General features: G+C 42.4%; 1 protein-coding gene across 18 annotated transcripts in view; it reads left to right on the forward strand.

The window, feature by feature from the left end:
- The window catches only part of FOXP1 (forkhead box P1), an 869,046-nt gene that overhangs the window by 556,737 nt on the left and 289,833 nt on the right, over positions 1 to 22,476 (forward strand). The window contains exon 1 of one of the 18 annotated variants that reach the window (XM_061618630.1): positions 20,981 to 21,070. The exons of 16 other annotated variants lie outside the window; for them this stretch is intronic. In XM_061618630.1, the coding sequence (XP_061474614.1) occupies positions 21,038 to 21,070 (33 nt within the window). In that variant the 5' untranslated portion in view covers positions 20,981 to 21,037. Of the gene's footprint in view, positions 1 to 20,980; positions 21,071 to 21,145; positions 21,200 to 22,476 lie in introns of those variants that run through there. One more of the 18 variants, XM_061618631.1, reaches the window with a different exon arrangement.

Below are 22,476 nucleotides of genomic sequence, written 5' to 3' on the forward strand. Positions count from 1 at the left end.
ATGAGTGTACAGTCCATTTTTTTTAACATTTAAGAGCCAGGAGTTCGTGGACAGCTTAGCTACACTGATTGCAGAATTTATTTGCAAGAACAACAAGGAAAAATTTCGTATGTGGAAGCATGTGCACGTCTGTCTGTGTGCATATACACAAACACACACAGCTATTTTGAAATCCTTGCATTTGTTGACAAATCAGTGTTCAGCTGGCACATAGTATTTGTATAATGTAATCCTTATAGTTTCCCTGGAGTGTGTTTTTAGGTAGTGTTCAGATTGCTTGATAAAAAGGGTTAGGTGGTGAGTGTTTTTATTGCAATATAGAACATTTATATATGCAGAACATTTACAAATTACATCTGTGTCTTTTAAAAATGTTTTAAAATACGTTTTGTTTTAATATATTTAAAGTCTGTTTTTATGATGTTTTAAAGTGTTATCAGTGCTTTTGTTTGCTGCCATGGGCTGCTACTGGAGGAAGGGCGGGATATAAATCTAATAAATAAATAAATAAATAAAATGCAGGCAGTACATAGAGGAATAAGACAGAAGTTTATACAGAGCAAAACCTCTTCAGAGAGCAAAAGTTTTCTTTCATCACTTTGAACTGCAGCTTGGTGTAGTAATGAAGAGTCACTCATACCCTTTTGAAGACTTAAGTTAAATAACTGCCTTAATGTGTGTACACAGGTTTTAGTTAAGAATAATTTTAAAAAAATTATACATGCTTTATTTTTCTCTGAATGATCTTTCATTGATGTACCCCTAAAGTAATAGAAGTAATCATGAATAATCTGGTATACTTTGCTTTGTCCATAAGTTCTTAAGTCTGCAAGTCTATATCCCATTACCTTAAATCCCATTGATTTAGTAGAGCTTACTTCTGAAAAGGCATGTATAGGATTGTACTGTTAGATATTGAACAGTGTCTGATTAATAGATTTCAGGGACATCTTGGGGATTATTTATCTAAAAAAGTGCTACTTGGATTCTATCTGTATGCATGAATGTTGCAGAGGTTACACAAAAGCCTTGAAGTTGCAGTATATATTTGAATAAATAGGTTATTGCAGAAGATACATGGTCTGAGATATTGTCAGAAGCAGCCACTATCAAATTGTGTGGGAGGAGAGAGACTTCTGTATGTGATAAGTGAGGCCATATCTAAGTCCTCCAAGAGTAGGCAGCGTAATTTGCATATCGTACAAATTGCTTACTAAATATGCAAATAAAGCACATTAAATCTGGACATTTTCTACTTACTGCTGTGTTTGCTTCTGGCACATGCCACACAAATTAGGGAAGAAGCAGCAGAAAGCCACCTATGTCATGAAAGAATGTTCTTTATCATAAATTTTGCCTATCCTTTCCAAATCGGAGACCACAGCAAAGGATGAAGGGGAGAGATGTGATAGGCTGCAGTGTCATCTTCTACTGCTTACTCTGCACTTACTCATCATCATCATTATTATTATTTCATACATGCATTACTTCCTATGAAGCATCTCAATGTGATTTCACAATAAAAAATATTATTATTAAATAAATTTCTATCCTCCCCTTCCTCCAAGAAGGAGCCAATATAAAAAATAATTTCATATATAAAAGCAATTCAAATCTTATGTAGATACCGTCTGGCTATTCCTATTACTTTTCCCTAAAGTCTTGGCTGCCGATCTTTTACCAAGCCAAATTCATCAGGGTCTCCTGACCTTCAGGTGAGCATAGGGGATGGGAAAAAATCACCTTCTGCTCTCCCCTTCTATGGGTGGATCTCTGGAACCAATCCATTTATAATAACTTGCTAGGGATGCAGTAATAGACAGACTGTGGGACAGCTTTTGACTCGCTGCCCTTTCCTTTGTGGCTCACCTTAGCTAAAATGGCTGTGAACAGTGTGAAGGAGTTTTCTTGCTGATCTCCCATCAGTTCTTCATGGCTGGCTCTAGAGTCTTGAATCAGAAGAGCCTGCTGGATCAGTCTAATGGGCCATCTAGTGCAGCATCTTGTTCTCACAGTGGCCAACTCTATCCCTATGGGAAGCCTACAAGTGGGACCTGTGCACAAGAGCACTCTCACATCCTGTGGTTTCTAGCATCTGGTATTCAGAAGCATACTGCCTCTGACCATGGAGGCAGAGCCATCATGGGTAATATTGATTGATAGCCTTATACTCCATGAATTTGTCTAATCCTCTTTTAAAGCCATCCTATTGGTGGCCATCACTCCCTCTTGTGGGAGAAAATTCCATGCTTTAGCTTTGTGCTGCGTGAAGAAGTACTTTCTTTTGTCTGTCTTGTATCCTTCAAAATTCAGCTTCATTGCATGTCCATGAGTTCTAGTCTTGTGCGAGAGGGAGAAAAACTTTTGCCGCCGAGGGTTGAAATAAACACACAGACACCAAGGGTGGGTTGAACTAAGGACCACTTTATTAAACTTTAAACTTAAAACAACCTGCAGAAGTAAACCTAGGTGCAGGAGCTAGGTTATAATTAATTTATCTAATTACAGCTATTGGGCGACCACCCTTTCCTGGGCAAGGGCGAGCCATTCTGCTTGTCCCTACCCCTGCCTCACCTCTAGGGTGAGTAGGGGGGCCTTCCCACATCACCGCCCCCCGGGCTGTACAACTCCGGGTGGATGAGGTAAGTTGGCCCCAAAGAGAGCCCATGTCCTGCCTCCAAGCCGTACAGCTCTGAAGGGCAGGCCTCTGGATCTTCCAGTCACCCCCAAAGGTGTCTAAGGGTGTCACCTAGCTGTCCCTTCCAGCTTCCCTTCCCGCACCTTCCTGCCAAAGTGACCAATTACAACAAAATGTAACCACCTGTTAAACTTCAGATGCCAAATTAGCCAAATCAGTCGAAACAACCTATTAACAATGACACCCCCTAACTCCATTCCATCCCGCCACCGTAATATGGAGTAGGCAAAAAACCTGCTCACCAACATGAGTGAGTAGGAGAAAAATTCCTACTCGGCCCCGAAGTGACCCGTTGAACACACTAAGGCAAGGGGAGGGGGGAACAGGTGTCACTAGCTGAAGAGGGAGGCTTAAGGGCAGCGCAAGCTTAAATTAGCTCCGTCGGCCTGCCTCCCTCGTGCCCACACACGACACGTGAGTGCCAGCTCAAGCACACTTGCCGCCCTCATCTGGCGGCTGGGACTTCAATCCTGGGCTGCAAACATCATGCTATGGCCGCAGAGTAAGATGTGCACACACTCCACTCCCATCCAGCAACCTGCCAACATAAAAAGACAAATTAAAACAAGTCAAACATTTGGGTCCTGTGGCTTACTCCATGATCGAATGTACAACTTGTAAGCCTTAGAACGCCATCTACCAATGACCCTGGAGCTGGTCTTGTGGAAGGCCGATGCAGGCCGCAGTTGAAGCCGCCCCAATCCGAAAGGAATGGGTACCAAATGCAGCAGTGTCCACCCTTAGGTCCTGAAGGGCACATTTTGTGAGGGCCCAAAAATGAAACCTTGTGAGAGGGGAACCTCCTTTGTGTATAAACAGATAACCAGGGCCAGATCCCCGCATCAGCATAAAACGCTCCAATGCCCTAACGGGGCAAATGTCCTCCTGCAATGCAGGTGACAAGACCACTGTCTGGCCTTTATGCCACTGGTCGGTCTTAGACCACCGTAGTCTAACGTTGGCCCGCCCATCAACCAAACTAACATCCGAAATTAACAAAGCACGGAAGGAGCCTTTGATCTGGCCACTACTTCTCCTATCCTAAATGCCTCAAAAGACAATGTGAGGGCAGCTACGTGAAACAAACACTCCTCAAAGGGGGAAGAACATAAGGTTTTCCATTGCTCCCACAACCCCAAGAGCAGTTGTGGTGAAAAAGGCCGTCTAGCATCAGGGGAGGGGGGTGCTCCCTAGCCCAACCATCCAACATATGCCATACCTGGAAATCCTCAGTGGCCCCTAAGCTGCATGAGCGCACCACATGCACTGCAGAATCAAAGGAGGTATAGCAAACTGTGCACAACTCCACTGGAATAAAATCATTAACGGACATACCCTTAGGATAAGAAAGGTGGTGTATAAGGCGAAATTCCCCTGCCGCCTTCTTCGGCACAATACCCAGGGGTGAGACCTGCAAGGAAGAGGTAGGGGGGATGGAAATGGACCCAGCACTTGACCAGCCTGAACTTCCTTCTCAGTCTTGCCTTTAACGACGCCTTCAAGCTCCACAATCGACTTGAGATTACGGGACATGAAGGCTATCCAGGGCCCCAAATACGGGATCCAAAAACCAAAAGAAAAACCTTGTACCAAAAACTGAGCATCCTGAACAGATGGATACCCCACTACCAGCGCTTTAAGAGCATGCAGCTTAATTGGGGAGGGCCCTTTTTCCTGCAGCTGCCGCAGGAGGAAGCTGCCTCCTTCCTCCCTGTGACTCCCTAGCACCACCCCTGGAGGGGTGGCCTCATATGCAGTTGTTGCAGGAGTGAACTTCGCTGCAGATGGCACGCTCATGTTTAAAGTGGCATGGATTCCTTGTACATAAACCCCTGGAGCTGAACTCCCAGCACAGCAGGCGGTGTTGAACCCCTTGCCCCGCAATGAAGCGGGAAGGATGTACTACTGGTGGCCTAAGTAAGAGGTGCCCACTGTTGCTCCTGTCCCCTGTCACCGGCCTAGCTGCTGCCATTAACTGGAGCCATAAATCTTGTCCCATGGTAATGTCATATCAAAGGCCACCTTCATACAAAAGGCCTCATCATACGGCAACTGGGCAGAGCCCGTAAACTCAATGTAACCCCTGTATATGATGTCTAGGTATTTAAGAAGCAACGGCTCCCTCCAAGGCTGCTTCTGCAAAATAACGCCCACATATGTCAGGTAGGCAGGCAACCAATTGGCCCAAGTCCTCTCCAGCTTCCTGTGCTTGGGCCGATCATACTCCCTATCCTCTCCCTTCTCTTTATCCTTTTTGGGAGGCTCCCTATAGAGAAGAGAAAATAGATCTACGTATTCCCCCTGCCAAATCTTTTCTTTTGTTGTAGGGAGCAGATGAAAACCCAGAGGCACTGATATCTCCCCGAAGGGAATGGTGCTCTCAGCAACTGCTCCCAACGGGTCATCTACATCTGTCGAACTTGCTGAAGCCGAGGGCTGGTTCAGAACAGTGACAGCAGCACCACCCACCGGTGTGGACTGGCCCTCTGCCTGGGACTGCCACACCTGTTCACAAGCCGCTACAAGTGGTTGTTGGGAGTGTGCCATACCCCCTGCTCCCTGCATGCCCCCTTGAGCAGACCTCCCATCACCTGCTACAGGGAGTGAAGAAGTACCAGCCTGCCTGTAGGCCAGTGTGGATACCCCCAAGGCAGCCCCCAGCCTGGCCAGCCTTGTTGAAGAGCTGCATAGCCCTGCTCACCTGATGAGACCGTTGGTGTTGGCTCCACTGTCAGACGCTGGTCAGAGGTGCACTGAGTGGTTGCCTTCTCCCTCGCTGGCGCCTGAGCAACACCACTAGGTCCAGCTTCCAACACATCCAGCCATGCTTGTGCTGCGTGAAGTACTTTCTTTTGTCTGTCTTGTATCCTTCAAAATTCAGCTTCACTGCATGTCCATGAGTTCTAGTGTTGTGCGAGAGGGAGAAAAACTTTTCTCTACCCATTTTCAACATGCCATACCTAATTTGATACATTTTTATACACTTCTGTCATGTCATCTCTTACTCATCTTTCCTCTAAACATGCTGCCAACTTTCGTCATAGGAGAGTTGGTCCATTCCCTTTGCCCTTTTCTGAACCCTTTCCAACTCTACAATATCCTGTTTGAGGTGAGGTAAAAAGTCTGTTTTTACTGCAGGATTTTCATGGTTGGGATTTTGTTCAGGGGCAGTTAGTGAATAATTTGGCCACTTTGATAAGGGAAAGGCATTTGTTCCTGCCATCAGTATTTCCATTTATGCACTTGTGAAGCAGAACCTTTCATCCCTTTGCCTACTGCATGCTCATGGAAGTGGATGAGGAATTGTACCAGCAAAGCACTCTTATTACACTTGCCTTTACCCCTCAAGTTTTCTGATCATCTAGTGTTGAATGGAAGGTGACATGATATCTTTTCAGTCATTCAAATCTAATAACTTTTAATCTGAAGGTTAAGTAGTGATATATAAACTAAGACATGATAATACCAATTTTATGTTCACTGAAGGGCACAATATACCTCTTTCAATAGATAGAAAACTGTGTGTAAAATGTCTTTTGGTTCTCAAAGGAGAGATTCTGGCTCTGAGAACTTAGAAATATACAAGATGCACAATGACAGGAAAAGCAAGCGTTAAGAGATAGATGCTGTTTTGTCTTTTTATTTTTAAGATCTCTGATTGTCTTTAAATAAGAAACCTACAATGCATTAGGTAGATTTTTGTTATTTCTGCTGTTTTCTCTTACTAGTGCTATACTGTCATAATGAAGGCTTGAGACTACAATCCTATGCATACTTCAAACACTCCATTGTTGGGTTATTGGACACAGTGTGTAGGATTGCCTTGCAAAATCCATTTAACATTTGGGAGAAATGGTTATTTTATTCCACTACGCTAACATTTTCTAAAGCCATAGATTGGAAACCGGAGTTTCCCAAAGAATATTTACAGTTTTGTAAATGCAAATTTTATCTTTGTAGGTATAGGGTACATTCTTGGATCGCCTTGCATTGTTCAAGTGTTTGGAACTATGTACTTAAATGTATTCATAGGATACCTTCCTCTTTCAAAGAAAAACAACAACTGAAAACTTTTAAACAGTTATTTTTAACTATGAAAGGAAAATATGAGTGGCAATAGAGAAGTAGGCTCCTGCTGGGAGGAAAAGCGGGATATAAATATAATAAATAAATAAAAACATAATAAGTGAGAGAAAACTTATCAGTGTGTATTAATTTCCAGATAATAGATTAAAGTGTGTGTGGGGGGGAGGGGGGCTCTATGCCATATTTTCATAGGCATATTCTCCCCTCCCCCAGACTTCCTCCTTTTTTAAAAAAAATACACATTTTCTAGTCAGCTTTGTCATGAAAACCAGATCTATTGAAAGATACTGACCAGTATAAGTTACATTGATAAAAGAGCACCCATGAGTATAAGCCATATTACCTGAAGGAGTATTTTAAGTTACATCAGATACTATTATAAAATGGTCTTCTACCTGCTCAGTTAGATCTTAAATAATCACAGGAGATCATTTTAGATAGGACTTCTGTCATATGGACACTGTAGGACAGAGGTGGGGTTCTTGTGGCCTTCAACTTCTTGCTGGACTATAACTCCCATTGTCCTTGACCATTGGCCATGATCTCTGGAACTGATAGGCAGTATAGCAACATCTTGGAGGGTCACAGTTTCCCCATCCCTGCTATGTATAACCTGTAGTGGATGGCACAATGGGGCACTTGTGATCCCCTAACCTCTGGTCAATTGTGTTGCTGTTTACCGGGAGGTAGAGGAGTGAGGTGGCCATGAGGTCAATGTGGTGCAAAGGCTCTGCTGATGTGTTTGTACTGTGCTGACCATAGTGTCCCCTTCCACCTCCTGATAAACAGCAGCAGCATTACCAACCAGAGGTCAGGGAAGCATTGCCATCCCACCACGCCATCCGCTATTGAGGATAACTTCTATGTCCTGGTCACGTCTCAACTGGATTCCTGTAGTGCATTGTACGTGGGGCTGCTTTTGAATACTAAAAACTTTAGGGAATACAATATTCAGCTGCTAGATTACTAACTGGGAGCAGCTACATGGAATGTATCCAGGCAGTACTTAAACTAGCTGCTGGTCCATTTCCAGGAACAATTCAAAATTCTGATCGTTAGCTATACAGCCCGAAATGACTTTGGGCTTGTCTACTTGAAGGGCCCCTTTTTCTGCCTAAGCCTCCCAAAGCCCGTTGTTTGTTGTGAGAAATGCTCCTCTGGGGCTTTCATGCAACTGAAGTTAGACAGGTTGTGACTGGAGAGAGGGTTTTTTTTATTATGGCAACTTGTGTTTGGAATACCTTTCATGGAAAAACCTGTGTGGCACCAATGTTGATCTATTCTGAATGCCAAGCAAATACTTTTTTTAATGCACCCAGGCCATCCATGATGTTTTATAATTTGGTTTTAACATTCACTTTATAGCTCTGTTGGATTTTATGGCTGTTAGTGGTGTATTTTTAATGTTTTATTTAAAGTTTTGTTACTATTTCAAATTGTTTGTGATCCTGAGAGCCTGGTGTTGAAGGATTAGTACATTGCTTAAACAGGCAAATAACAAACATACAAGCATTTAATAATGTATTCTTATCTTTAAAACTTTTCTGCACAAACAAGCATTTATATTGTATATTCAAAACATTTCATATACACTGTCTCAGTAATCTGTATAATAAGATAAGATAGTACTGATTTTTCCCATACCCTATAGATGGGGGCGGGGGACTGGTGGATCCTTCCAAACCACTTATGAATCGTAGGACAGTAGCAGGGGTTGGGGAAGAGGAGCTGTAGATTAGTAGGTGGTAGGGGAAGGATTAAGCACCTGTTCCTTTTTCTGCCACTCTACTCCAGAACACCCCCTCCTGAAGCTGCTTTGTCCTAATAGCTATTTGGATTTTCTTATATTTATTTATTTATTATAATTGTCAATAAATAAAATTACCCCCAATAAACCTATATCCTTAAATTCTTTAAGCACATTCAAAAACTGCACAAGTAAGGTTGACCGATCCTCTGTAAATGTTCAGTAAATTATCAAGTCTCTACTATCATGCTTATACTAGTCAGAAATTGTACAAATCCATCTCACTACATGGTTGCTTTTCTATCACCAAATACTTCTCATCAGTGACAAAGAAATTAATCCAAATATATGGGATAACTTCATCTTGAACCTGAAACATCAAGTTGAGCTAAATGCGAATTAGGCTGCAAATGATATCGCAGCCGTCCAGCCGTCCAAACTAGCAAAGTTTGCTAGACTATTAAGCACTCAGAACAGCCTCACTTGATGAGACAATGTACATGTACTAGAAATCAGAAAATTCTGTTTCTGTAAATGAAAATAGTTTTCCCCTGTAAATTGTGAAGCCCTTATGAATAGCTCATTTCACACTGCTTTTAAAATTAAACTTGATTCACACTTGCTCATTTTCATGCTTCAAGGCCCAGGTAAACCAAATATTTCTTGTCAATTAAAAAGTACGAAAATAGAAATATTTTTTTCAGGCTTCATGTTGTAAATGTAATTTGAGTGTTACCATCTGTGGCACTACTTTGTACATTTTGTAGCCATTATGATTCTCTGTTTCACTGAAAACATTTATAACCTGTTTCAATAGTGAAGTATATATTTTTATATATTATGGGTGGTTTCAGGTGATTTTTCTTTTCAAGGCATGTATTTTTCAGTAATTGAGGGTGAGCTTACATATATGATTGTTCATCACTCAGTGACTGTGATCAAGTAACACAGAGCAATCTTTCATATAGTTTCAAACAATGCATTCACTTGGAGGCAATTCAGATGTTCAGCTGGGAGTCTTTGAATAATATGTGATCAGGTGATGAACATCCACATGTAAATTACTGTAAGAGTTTGAAATACAGGGACATGAGATTGGATCCAGTTCTGTCTCTTTTCTGATGGAAGACTCCTTGATGCAGTGGATGTTCCCATCAGCCAATCGGGGAAGAAAGGGGATATTCATATCTTCACCCTCCCCCATGCAGACTGCACACCAACTCCCATGCTGTTCCAAAGGGTTCCCCATCCTTTGCAGCTGATTTTGGGAGTTCAGCTGGACACAACCCTTGGACCACAGTCCTATGGGTGTTTATTCAGAAGTGAGTTCCACTGATTTCAGTGGGCCTTACTCCTTAGTCAGTTTGTTCAGGATTGCAACTTTAGGGAGCAGTCCAAAGTATGGGAATCTAGCATAATTTATACTGTTTTAAATTAAGCTGCCATAAAGTAAGTCAGATCCAAACGCTGTTCAAGAAGGAGGCTACTGCCGGCTGAGCCGGCCCAGGCAGAAACAAAACAAGCCTTTAAAATAAAGTTTGACATACCACCTTTTTGCCATTGTAAGTTCTTCCAGGTTGCCAGGCCACATGACTGAGCTGAATGGAGTTAGGATCCAGGATTAACTCCCACTCCTGATCCCAGCCCCCTTTGGGGACTTACACCAGCACAGCTGAGCCGGGATGAGGGATTTATGCCAGTGTTGCGCAGCTGAGCCAGGGTTCAGCTGGCTGATCCAGTGTAAGACAATCCACTCAATCTCACTCCCGGAATGCCTCTTTTTGTGACTTACACCGGCTCAGTTGAGCTGTGATGAGGGACTTATGCTGGGGTTCACCAGGCTGAGCCACAGTTCAGCCAGCTGGTCCAGAATAAGATCTCCCCTGCCCAGTTCCATCCCCGGAATGCCTGCTTTTTTAGGACTCATGTTGGCTGAGTCCCAGCTGAGCTGGGATGAGGGATTGAAGCTGAGCTGAAGATCTACCAGATCCTAACTTGCCACCAGGGTAACCAATACTTTGATGAAGACCCTGGAAGTGGAGGTTAGACCAAAAGAAAGAACCCTGTACTGATAGTGTCTTCATCCATAGCAGAAATGAAGATACTTCCTGTGTCTCTTGTTGATTGGAATATGAAGGGTAGGCAACTGACAGGTGTATGGATGCCATCCAGTAGCCTTATTGATGGCTTCCAAAGTAGACTTGAGTGTTTCCATCCTGAACCACATGTAGGCCAGCCAACTGTTTAGCCATTTGAGGTGAGTATGGCCTGGATGTCCCAATTCTTCTTTGGAACTAGAAAGAAAATGGAACACACACCCAACCCTAGTCCTGTGTTGGGACTGGCTCCACCGCTCTGATGGCCAACAGGTGGCTGATGGCTGTACAGAAGGCCCAATGTTTGTTCGGATTCTTGGTTTGTAGAGTGGTGGTAATTTATTTCTTGACTGTCTGAAAATCTCCAAGGAGTAACTATAGAAAGGAGTTTTGAGGACCCATCTTCCATCATGATCTCAACCCATTCATCTGTAAATTGTAGCAGTCTGCCCTCTGTGCCCCCCCGGGGAGCCAAGGCTCTGATATCATGCTGACTGACCCTTCTTAGCTCCCTCTGGAACTTGCTACCTGAGGAGTAGTTGGAAGAGGGCTGAGTCCTTGAGGAAGAGGATCCTGCTGTGCTTTCTAACCTCCTCCAGTGGGGATTTAAAGCCTCCTGATGAATGTCTAAGTACACTAGTATTGTCCACCACTAGCATAAATGAGTGTGACCCAAAAAGCTAGTGACCCAAGGCAAAGGGGAAAAAAAGAAGACTCAAACACAAAAATGGTACTCAAAAGCCACCAAATTTAGACAAAATAGAAAAACAAGCTTGCTGAAAGTTGTGGTGGTTCAAAAGTACAACATACTTTGGGCTCCTTTAAACTAAGGAGCAATCTAAACCTAAGATCTGTATTGGTTACCCTGGTGGCACATTTGGGGACCCTGGGAGTGAGGGTGCACCCATATCTCAACAACATCTTCATCAGGGTGCTAATGAGGACTCAGTGTGAGAAGCAAAAGTGATCTTGATCAGCCCATGGTTCCTGGACCGTCTTCACCTGACCAAAGGGAAACCCTGGCCACTGCCTCTACAGGAAGACCTACTTGCTCAGGCGCCAGTTAATCATCTCAGGCCAGAACTCTTCCATCTGACAGCTTGGCGGCTGAGCAGTACTGGTTGACAGTGTTGGGAGTTTTGGGGGCTATACTTGACACTCTTTTGGTATCATGCAAGCCCTCTACTAATAGAGCATATGGCTCCACATGGAAGGCTCTTCTCCAGTGATGTCAGTCCCAGAGGAGGGATCCTTCCTCCAGGAACATGACAGACATTTTGGGATTTCTTCAGGCTGGTCTAGATAGGTGTCTGAATACTAGCAATCTGAAGAGACAGATGGCAGTGGTAGGTAGTGTCTTGGGCTGCCAGGGGGATTTTTTGGTGTCTACTCACTCGCTGTTTCAGCTTTCATTAGGGGTGTGGTGTTGAGTAACTGCCAGTGATGCACTGATTCCCTACATGGAATTTTAACTGGGTTCTAACAGGGGTCATGGGGCTATGATTTGAGCCTTTGGTTACCCATGAGTTAAAATTCCTCACTCTTAAGATGGTGTTTTTGGTGGCCATAACATCTCCCTGACAGGTATCAGAACTTGAGGCATTATCTTCAGATGTCCAGTTATGCATTTCCCATTGGGACAAGGTGGTCTTCACGCCGGACCCTTCTTTCATTCCCAAAGTCAATTCTCTGTTTCCTAGAGCTCAGGAGGTGGTTCTCCCGTCATTCTGTCCAAATCTGTCCTCTCCTAAGGAAGAGGCTTGGCATACCCTGGATGTGTATAGGGCACTTTGGTTTGGAAGTTGAAGACATTGTTCATTTTGGGGGAGGCAGTGCTTGGGCAGAAGGCTTCATCCTCCTTGATTTCACATTGGCTGAAGGAGGAGATAGTTCACACCTATCAGGATGTGAGGAAGATTCCCCCAGATGGGATTACGGCTCATTCACTAAGTGGGGGGGGGTAGCAGCCTCAGAGGCATTTAAGGGATGTTTTCCCATTTTGGCATATGTAGGGCAGCCACTTGTGCCTTCTTGCACACCTTGTCTAGACATTACAAGATTGACTCTTGGATTTCTGTTGATGCTGTGTTTGGTTGGAAGGTCCTCCAAAGGTCCGTTCAGACATGACCTTCGGTGCCAGAATCCCGCCTTGACAGTCCAGGCTCTGGTATATCCTGAGTACAAGGACTGACCTCCAGGAACCTATGGGAAAAATGGAAATTCTTACTGTGCATTTCTGTTCCCAGGGGTTACTGGAGAATACTTGCCCACTTCTTCATTCCTGCGGTAGGTCATATCTATATGAATGGCTTCTGCTAGTACATGTGGGGTGGTAGCCAGGGCCTCCTGGGGATTTCCTGGCTTGTTCTTTCATTTCTTCTTTCCTCTTACTGTTTGCCCATGTGGTCTTCTTTGGCCATGTGAGTGGTTTTCTGTTTGCCAAGTCATGGGACATTATCACATTGATGGAGCTGCCATGGGGGTTGAGGGGTAATTTCTGCTTTGCCAGCCAATCTGGACAGTGGGATGGCCCCTCCCCCCAAGGTGAGGTCATCTGAAGAAGACTCTGCTGTCCTCCAGGAACTCCTGGGAATAGAAATTCTGTGTTATACTCAGTTGTGTTCCACAATTGGTTTGGGATTCTAATATCCCTTTGGGTCACTCTAGTTGAATTCCAGTCTGAAATCTGTATTTCAGAATGTTGGTGGTGGAAGCGATTCTGCATATCCTCAATTCTCAAAACTATCTATATAAAAATGTTGTGAAGGAGATCAGTGAACCACAGGTCCTGAATGTCATTGACACGTTTGGCTGGGATAAGGAGGATTTAATCCACTTCTGACTGAACACTGATGGGAGGCAGATAACCCAGCACCCTTACCAGAGGGCTATTGCTGATGATAACTAGCTAGCAGTGTCCAGGGAGGCTGCTCCTATCATTGCCCATATTGGGCACTGAAGCCACTACTAGCTTGCACAGTGCTGAACAAGCTGTTCCGCATCATCACTCTGCTGATTTTTTTTAAAAAAACCCAGAAATTTAACAAAGAAGTTTGTTCTGCAGTAAAACAACCCTGCACAAACTTAAAAATAATTACAGTTAAAATCAAGATCTAGGTTACAAAAAAAATGTGAACATACAACATTTTGTATTTATTTTGTTTCATTTGTTTTACAAGAAAAGCAGTAGTTTTAAATGTATCTTAGCATTTTATTTGTTTTAAATTCTGGAAATGTGCTGCTGTAGTCTGATAGGCTGAGTTCTGATCCAGAAATCATATCAGGGAATATAGACCCACAAAACCAGAATAGAATTCAAGAGTCCCTGTCCCTAAGCATCCATAATTATAATGGTTGATGATTATGTGCAAGCAAAACGGATGGAATGAGGGTGGGAAATAACCTACAAGCCAAAGTTCAGATGACCATTATTGAAGGAATACTGTAAAAGCAGGTGGCACTTAAACTTGCATTATATGCTAGTATGGTTTCGAAATAAAACTGCTGCAGAGATTCAAGGTTAGTAACAATAAAATCTCTCTATTACAAATCCCAAACATCACTTTCCTGAGGCTGTAATCATACACAGTTACCTCTCTGTATAAGTCCCACTGAACTCAGTGGGGCTTACTTCTGAGTAAACATGTAAAGGATTGCACTTTAAAACTTTTGAGAAAACTGAATGTTTTGTTATCCTTTTGATCTGGACTGTGATCATATCAGAAAGCTATACTATGGCCTTCACTTCAAGTGTAAGCTGTTAACCAGAAGCAGCTAAATACATATAAGTTATGATTGTTCATTTTCACATGGCATTGGATGTTGGATGTGGAAATGGGTGGCTATTTATTATAATATTCTCAGGGCAGTTTACAAAAATAATTCTAATGAACATATAGGTTTTCACCGTTTTAACCATTTAATGTCAATCAATCATTTATTACGGTCAATGACCAGCACTATAAAATGTTAAAACAGCAAACAATAAAACATAACCATTTAGTGAGGCAATATACATCAGTTGCTGGAAACCGCAGGAGGGGAAAGTGCTGTTGTGCTCTAAATCCTGCTTTTGGACTTCCTGTAGGCATCTGGCTGGCCACTGTGAGAACAGGATGCTGGATTAGATGGGACACTAGCCTGATCCAGCAGGTGCTTCTTATGTTCTTAGTGGTTTGGCATAGCTACAATTTGCAGCACATAGCTGGGAAATGAAGAGGCAAGACAAGATGAGGTATGGGTAAATCAAGGGCCATGTTTATTGAATAAAGCCAATTACATGCTTGATTGCATGGTAGAATGATCTGCAGAGCCAGTATGGAGCTTATCTCACCCCCATTGGGTGAGGGCACCCTGCCATGGGAAAAAGGGTGTGTGTGAGCCAAGCCCAATCCCTTCTTCTGGGCCCCATCCTCGCAGGGTGGTTAGGGAGGCCTTCCTGATCCACCCCCCCTCAGGGCCGCAGAACCTCTGAGTGGTTGGTACAGGTTAGCCCCAAAGGTGAGCCTTATCCTGCCAAATGGCCGCACAACCTAGAAGGCAGACCTCAGAACCCACCAATCACCTTAAAGGGTGCCTAAGGGTGATCACCAAACCCTACCTTGTTAAATTCCACCACAATCTGCCACAGAAGAGGACAAGCCTCTGCTTAGTCCCTCTTCCCCCACCTGCGCCAAATTATTTCACACAGGGCACTCTGCAGATAAAAGAGGCCAAGGGGAGACGGAGCAGAGCTTAAATAGCCACCCTGCTCCCAGGCACGTGTGGCCACGCCGCGCCAACATGGGCTTTGAAGCCATGCCAGGTCTTCCCCGGCATGGCTGCAAAGGCCCACCCTCGCCAGAGCCTTTTAGACTGATGAAGGTGGGAACTCTGTGAAGCTGTTAGGTGCCTATGCATACCTGTCATACAGACATGAGATTGATTGGTGTTTTTCCTTGGCTTAAAAATGTAGTGTGGGGTTTCTCAGTGTATTACTCAAACCATGTTAAACAGTGAGCCATTCTTAAGCATGTAAAAGAAAACCCATTATTATTTCAAATTTAGATCATTTTAAAACACAGCTTTAAAAATAAAATAAAATTCTGAGGATGTTTTCCAAAAAAAATGGCTGTTATGCCTGTTTATTTTTGTGGAGCTTAATTGAGAACCCTATATGCAAGTTCCCATTTAACTGGGTGGCCTGTGCTCCACAGTGGCATTGTGTGGACTGAAAGCAGAGTTATTTTTTAAACAGAAATGCAACAGTACAAGGAGCTGCAATTGGAAAATGGGAAAGCTTTGTGTACACATACTGAAACATTTGGCTATATATACAGAGAGCTTTGATTCCCAGCTCAATTTTATCTTTCTCTTCTGTGACTTTTTAATTACTGCTGGCAGTGGTAAATATGGATCTGTTAATATTATTTAATGTGATACTCAAAAAAGAACAAGAAATTCTGTTTGTGAAATATATGAAAAGTGACAAGTGAAAAGCAGACTACATTTTGTTTGAGAAGTTTTCCTTTATTGCCACTTTGTGTGGACACATAGATCATGATCCTTTAAACCAGCCTTTCCCAACCAGTGTGCCTCCAGATGTTGTTGGACTACAACTCCCATCAGCCTCAGCCAGCATTCCCAATGGTCAGGAAAGATGGGATTTGTGGTCCAACAATATCTGGAGGCACACTGGTTGGGAAAGGCTGCTTTAAACTGTAAACTTTTTTTAGGCATCTGGAACAGCTGTTGTTGATTGACAGGCACAGGGAATGACACATATGTTCACTATTGTGTGGCACAATTGAACCCTTTTCACAACAGGGAGCAAGCATGCAGAATGAAATCACCACCACCACTTCTTATCACAAAACTATTCACTAAATTCTGCTGATTAGCGGAGACCTTTGGAAGCTACTCTACACATCATTCTATACTTTTAACATGTGTGAAGACTGGATTATGAAGGCTTAGCAGTGATTAGCAATGTTTCTTTGCCTGCAGAGGAGGATGCTTTTAATTCTTTCAAATGTTTAGTTAACTAATTATTTTTCTTCTCCCCAGAATGCAAGTCCATAAATGAAAAGACAATTGTTTGGCATAATTTATTAGAGTTGTGTCTAAGTTCTATGGCAGAAATGTGAAAGGATTCATAAATAACAAGTTATTTTTTTTCTTTCTGAGGCAGAAACCCCTATCCTTTGTTCTTTCTTTTGGAAATTGTTGGTGGCTATGACATTTAGTGGTCTACTGTCTATGTGAATGCCTTTTTCTGTTTGTGCGTGTGGAAACCTTCCCAATATTGTAGACAAGGCAATGTAGGTCAGCATGGAAGCCTTGCACGTGAAGTGAAAATTTATGTAATACATATGATTTTTGGTTAAAATTCACCATTTGTCATTTTCCAAGGCTGCAATCATTCACCCACTTGCTGGGGAATAAGAGTAGACTTCTGAGTAGAGTAGAGCTTCTGAATAGACACATATAGAATTGTTCTGTAAGTAGATTAGGCTCTTAGTTTTACAAAACACAGAGAGGGCACATCTTTCCTGTACTTGATTTCTATAAAACATTTTAGCTGAAGATTTTCAAAAGTGTGCTTTATAGTGGTAAGAATTATTAGTTATTCACAACACTTCAAAGCTGATCATGTGTTTGAAAAATATAAATTATCCCAGAAGCAATGGGTTGTTTTACAGCAGTGGTATCTCTTGAGACTTCCATGCATTTTGGATAACCCTTCTTTTTAACACATTCTCCAAACTTAAGACCAATGAAACAAGAAATTCAGATTTCCAAACTATTTAAACTACACAAACATAACTCATTTGGGAAGAAGAAGTAGGCAAACTGCTAATAGAGTACCACGTGGCCATTTCTTGTCTTTTGTTATGCAAATTCATCCAAATATATAATCTTTTCAGTCATATATCAATTTATCAAAATTGATTTCCATTTATCAAAAGTATTTTCTAATATTCCAGAATAGTTTCTTTCTTGTAGTGTCACCTAATTTTATGGCAAAATCTTCTGCCATCAGAATATCTAGTTCAGGTAAGGAGAAGTAACAAATGGCTTATGCTACTTGCCCCCTAGCTAGGCCAGAATACCTTATAGCCTGATGCTATTATGCATTATGTATGGTGAGTCAAAATATTTAAGCTGAATGCTTACATTGCCACACAACCAGAGGTCATTGTCTCTTGCCACCTCCTTTCCTGGTTCCCGCTGGGGGTATTTGCATGAGGCAATAAAAGAGAGTTAACTTGTGGCGGCCTAGCAGGACATTGCTGATGTTAGCAGTTTCACACACACAGACTACTAGCTGAAGTTTCCATGTGACTAAGGGCCCATCCATACCTAACTGCAAAATCTGTGTTTTCCATATTTGGTTGGTGACCTCGGGAGCCATACATGTCCTGTTTGTGGTTGGTTTATTGTGAAAACCTGCTTATCAAGCATCCATAGGTATGGCCTTTTTTTTTCTTTGGCCACTCCCCTAAATCCACCCCTTTTCAGTCATTGGTCCGTAATGGCTATTAGCTTTTCACATGCTTTTTTCGGAAGAATGCAGAAACATTTATCTTTTTTTAAATTCCCATGCATGTGCAGGTTTGTGGATGTGCAAAAGGGCAATGTTAATGCCCCCCCAAGTGCAAGCAAAATAAATGTCTGAGTTGTTACATGTAACATAGTGCATACTAAGGATGGGAGCCGCTGGTTACTCCCGATTCCACTGAATTTGTTGAACTGGGAGGCAAATCCCTTTCCATGTTCGATTTTTTCCCACTGTCTCCTGCTGTTACTGTTTTGAAAGGGCTTACCTTCTGCCCAGTGCATCCACCAAATCTCTTCATGTCTCCTCCTCCCAAATTGTATTAGATCCTCCACCGCCCATCATGGGAGAAAGCAAGACATCCTCTCTTATTCAGTTTCAAGTTAGGAAAGGGAGGACCCAGATTAGTCAGCTTCAGGCTCAGAGGAAAAGAACACAACTTACAGAGATGGATTGATTCCATAAAGGAAGCCACAGACCTGAACTTACAAGATCTGAACAGGGAGGTTCATGATAGATGCTGTTGGAAGTAGCTGATTCATAGGGTTGCCATAAGTCATAATCAATTTGAAGGCACACAACAACAAAAACAGTGTGTGCTCTCGCTCACACACACAGAGGAAGAGAGAGAGAGATCTGGCTGCCTGGAGGAAGAGAAGCTGATCTCCCCTTCCTTTGGTATGTTTGGCTCCCCCTCCCCTCCCCATCAACTTTTGGGCAGGAAAAGAGAGACTTTGCCTGCTGCTGGATCGGCTGCAAGATCAATGCCACATTAAAGTACTAGAGCTTGCTCCTCTCCCCCCCTCTTTCCCCCTGTCAGCCCAAGGAAGCTCAGTTAAAAACCGCCTCCTTTAAACTCCATGTTTTTAATGAAATGTTTGTGTAACATCACAAAATAGCTTTTAAGTGGAAATATTATTAAGTAAACATTTGATTTTACATTTGATTGCAAAATAGTAAACAAACAAACCAATGAGATACAGCTACAGAAGTCAGAAGGAGGAAGAACCCCAGCTCACTAACAGAAGCAGGAATTAACTGTAAGGAAGAAAGAGGAGGCATGGACAGAAGGTGGGAGAAAGGAGATGGGTCTTAGCATATGACGGAGGAACACCCATGGACTGCCTATTGCAGGAAAGTCTGCAGCATTGTTTCCGAGCCCACGAATGTTAATGCAATTGATTATCGGTTTAGGAAATCTTATCAGTTTTTCGGGGTTATATCTAATTCAGATTTGTTAACACAAAAATCCGTACTAGCTTGTAACATCATATGGACAATGGTGAATTAATGAGGACACAAAGCATTTACATTGCAGTTTATAGTCGTATGGACAGGCCCTAATATGATGTGTGAATTCACTTTTAAGTCTTATTGAGTGTAGAGGACATGAGTTCCACAATTTGGTTCCGTATTTCCTTAAATATTATATATGCCAAATTTTATTATTTGTAACTTACTCATGACTTGTTAACTTTGATAGGTGGGAGAGGAGAGGGATGGAGATTTCCAGTCCTTTCCTGAACCCCAGTCAATCCACTGCTGAACCCATTGCCTCAGGCGCGACCAGGCCTGGTGTTCAAAATAATTGTTTTATTCTCATTTCCTATAGCTGAAATAGCTGAAATGGCTATGGGCACTGAAGAGGAGGGAAAAGGCAGAGTTTGGAGTGGAGAAAGAGGCTGTGTTGCTTCCTCCCCTCCGAAATGCAGCTCTTAGGTTGGGGGAGAAGCAGCAACATATTCCCTGAACAACTTTGAAGCTGCTTTCATGAGGAGAAGCAAGGTCAATGCACCGTCAGGGGGTCCCCTGGCAGCGCTGTCCAGTCTGCCCTAGTGCCAGGGATTGGGGGGGTAGGTTTTTGCCCCACAGTAAATATTGTTCCTCAAGTGCAGTCCTTTACTTTTCCCTATAGGAAAAATTAGAAGGCATTCACTTCTATTGGAGAAGGTAAACTAGGGGAAATTTGGAGTAGGGATTCAACCTGTTCTCTGTGCTTGGTAACCTCAGAATCAAGCCAGCTCTTCTCCTCTTGTGGGTTCTGTTTCCTGCTACACGAACATGAAATAAAACATTGAGGAACTGGCTTTTATGTAGAGAAAAGCATTAATCTGACTAGTTTAAGGCCATAGTAATTTGATATAGTAAATTTTCTACATTTGCACTCATGACTCAATATAAATAAAATAAATGAGATCATTACATGTAGATTTTAAATATAAATAATTGATCAATCTAGAGAAAGAAAGCTTGATCCCCAATAAATAAACTTTAGTCTGTTGTTTCAAGTCTCAGAAAAGTGTCTTTAAATTAGCATGTAAATGATAATTTGAACTCTGGTATTTGTGGGGCAGTGGGCCTTGGTGCTGCAGACCCTAATATCCCTAAACCTACTCCTTTCCTCTCCTTGTCTGTTATTTCTCATGCCCAATCTTTTAATCCTGTTTAATTGTTGCATTTCCCAACCTCAGCGCTCTCTTGGCCCATCTTATGCTTCTGAGCCGGCCCACCCACTTCAGTTCTGGCTGGGCCTGAGGAACTTTTGCAAACAAAGCTTAAAGATTTGTATTTAAAGCTAAATTGAAAACCTGTTTAAAAGGCAGGATTTGTTTGTTGCAATAAAACGTCCGTCTCTGCTGTTTACATTTTTTTCCAAGATGTGTTTTTCAGTCTACAAAAGATAAAGTTGGTTTCTAATATATTTGTGGTAGTACAGTATGAAGGACAGAGGAGGTAACAGAGAAGGCAACTTGCTAATGCAAAAGCAGTGTAATGAAAGTCATTTTTATTTCTTATTTATAATCTACATGCACACTCTGGATAATAGATGACAACGCTCATTCTGTACTTTAACTTCAAAGCAAAGAGAAGGCATGGATGATAGAGCTGAGAGCTGGAACACAAAGGTACTAACAACAAGAGGGAAAACGCCTGTTTACTGGATTGCATTTGTTAGCATGCTGTCTTCAGATATTGTTCCCCCAGGAATAGCGAGAATGTGTGCTGCAAGAACAATGATTTAACATCTGAAAATGGTACTTAAAGAGTTTTCTGTCTGGTAGTAATGTGATGAAGGCTTCTGAATGGAACCTGGGGACTTCATTTCTTCTGTTTATCTATATGTCTCTCTGGTTTTAGTCAGCAGTAATTGCATATTTAACCCGTTAAATGGATATAACCCTCTCAACACCGACTATTTCCCCTCCTTTTTTGGTATCACATCAGCTTACATTACAGAACAGCTGTGCTGTCTGAATTCCTTGCCAAAATAGAAAATCTTTTGAAAAGTCAAAACAATTTAGAAAAGTTTTTGCCAGGGCTCTGCCTGTTAATGGTGGCGTGGGGGGGGGGTTGACTGTGTATAATAGGAGCTATGAAAAGTGTTTTAATGGCATTCATTTAGCTGTGCCACTTATAGAAGAGACAGAGAGCTCTAATAAGGAAATATATTAATACCTCAACCAATTCTCCAGGAATCAAGCTCCTTTTAACAAAGGCTTTTTTAAGGTGAAACTGACCAGCTTTGCTTTTCTAAGGATAAACTTTCAAGTCTGTGCCTTTACTTTAAGGTGAGGCTGTCTAGCCTGTGTTTTTGCTTTGCTGTATCAGTAAACTGATAAGTCTATGCCTTTGCTGTAAGGTGAAACTGATGAAACTGTGTCTTTGATTTGCTATGGATAAACTTTCAGGCTTGTAGCTTTGCTTTGCTAGGGTGAAACTGATTACCCTGTGTCTTTTGGCATTAAAGAGATATCTTGCTTTCTCCCAGGGCTGGGAAGGGAGAGATCCATTACATTCAGAGGAGGAGGGGGGGAAGGAGTGGGAGTGGGTGGGTGCAGGGTAGGCACCCTTTAGAGCCCCTGTTGAAGCTGCCCCCACCATCTATGAGCGGGTATAGGAACATATCTCTATTCTTTCCATGCTGTTCCTCCCTCTGGTATCAAAATTTCTGTTAAAAAAGTAATGTCCAGGAACTCATCTACTTTGTTAACTGAGGTATTATTGTAAGTTGTGGATGGGTGCTCTAAATCAACAGTATGCATTCGCTGCTTATCTCAGCAGTATGGCTCTTTGGAGCTTTTTCAATTAGGACTTGTTCTGGGGGGCTTGCTTATATAAGCTCATGTGGAACAAATATTAGCATAATTTGTTTAATTATATCAAAACGCTGAATTCCTCCCAAGATGAGGAAGAAATATGTGTTCTTATGCAAAGAGTGAATTTGCAAGGAAAACGCCATCCAGTTGGAATTAAAGGTGCTCTGAGGAAGCCATGAGATGGTAGCCAAGCTATTATAACAGTTTATTCTCAT

The sequence above is a fragment of the Rhineura floridana genome, chromosome 3, assembly GCF_030035675.1.
Source record: "Rhineura floridana isolate rRhiFlo1 chromosome 3, rRhiFlo1.hap2, whole genome shotgun sequence".
Taxonomy (NCBI): Eukaryota; Metazoa; Chordata; class Lepidosauria; order Squamata; family Rhineuridae; genus Rhineura; species Rhineura floridana.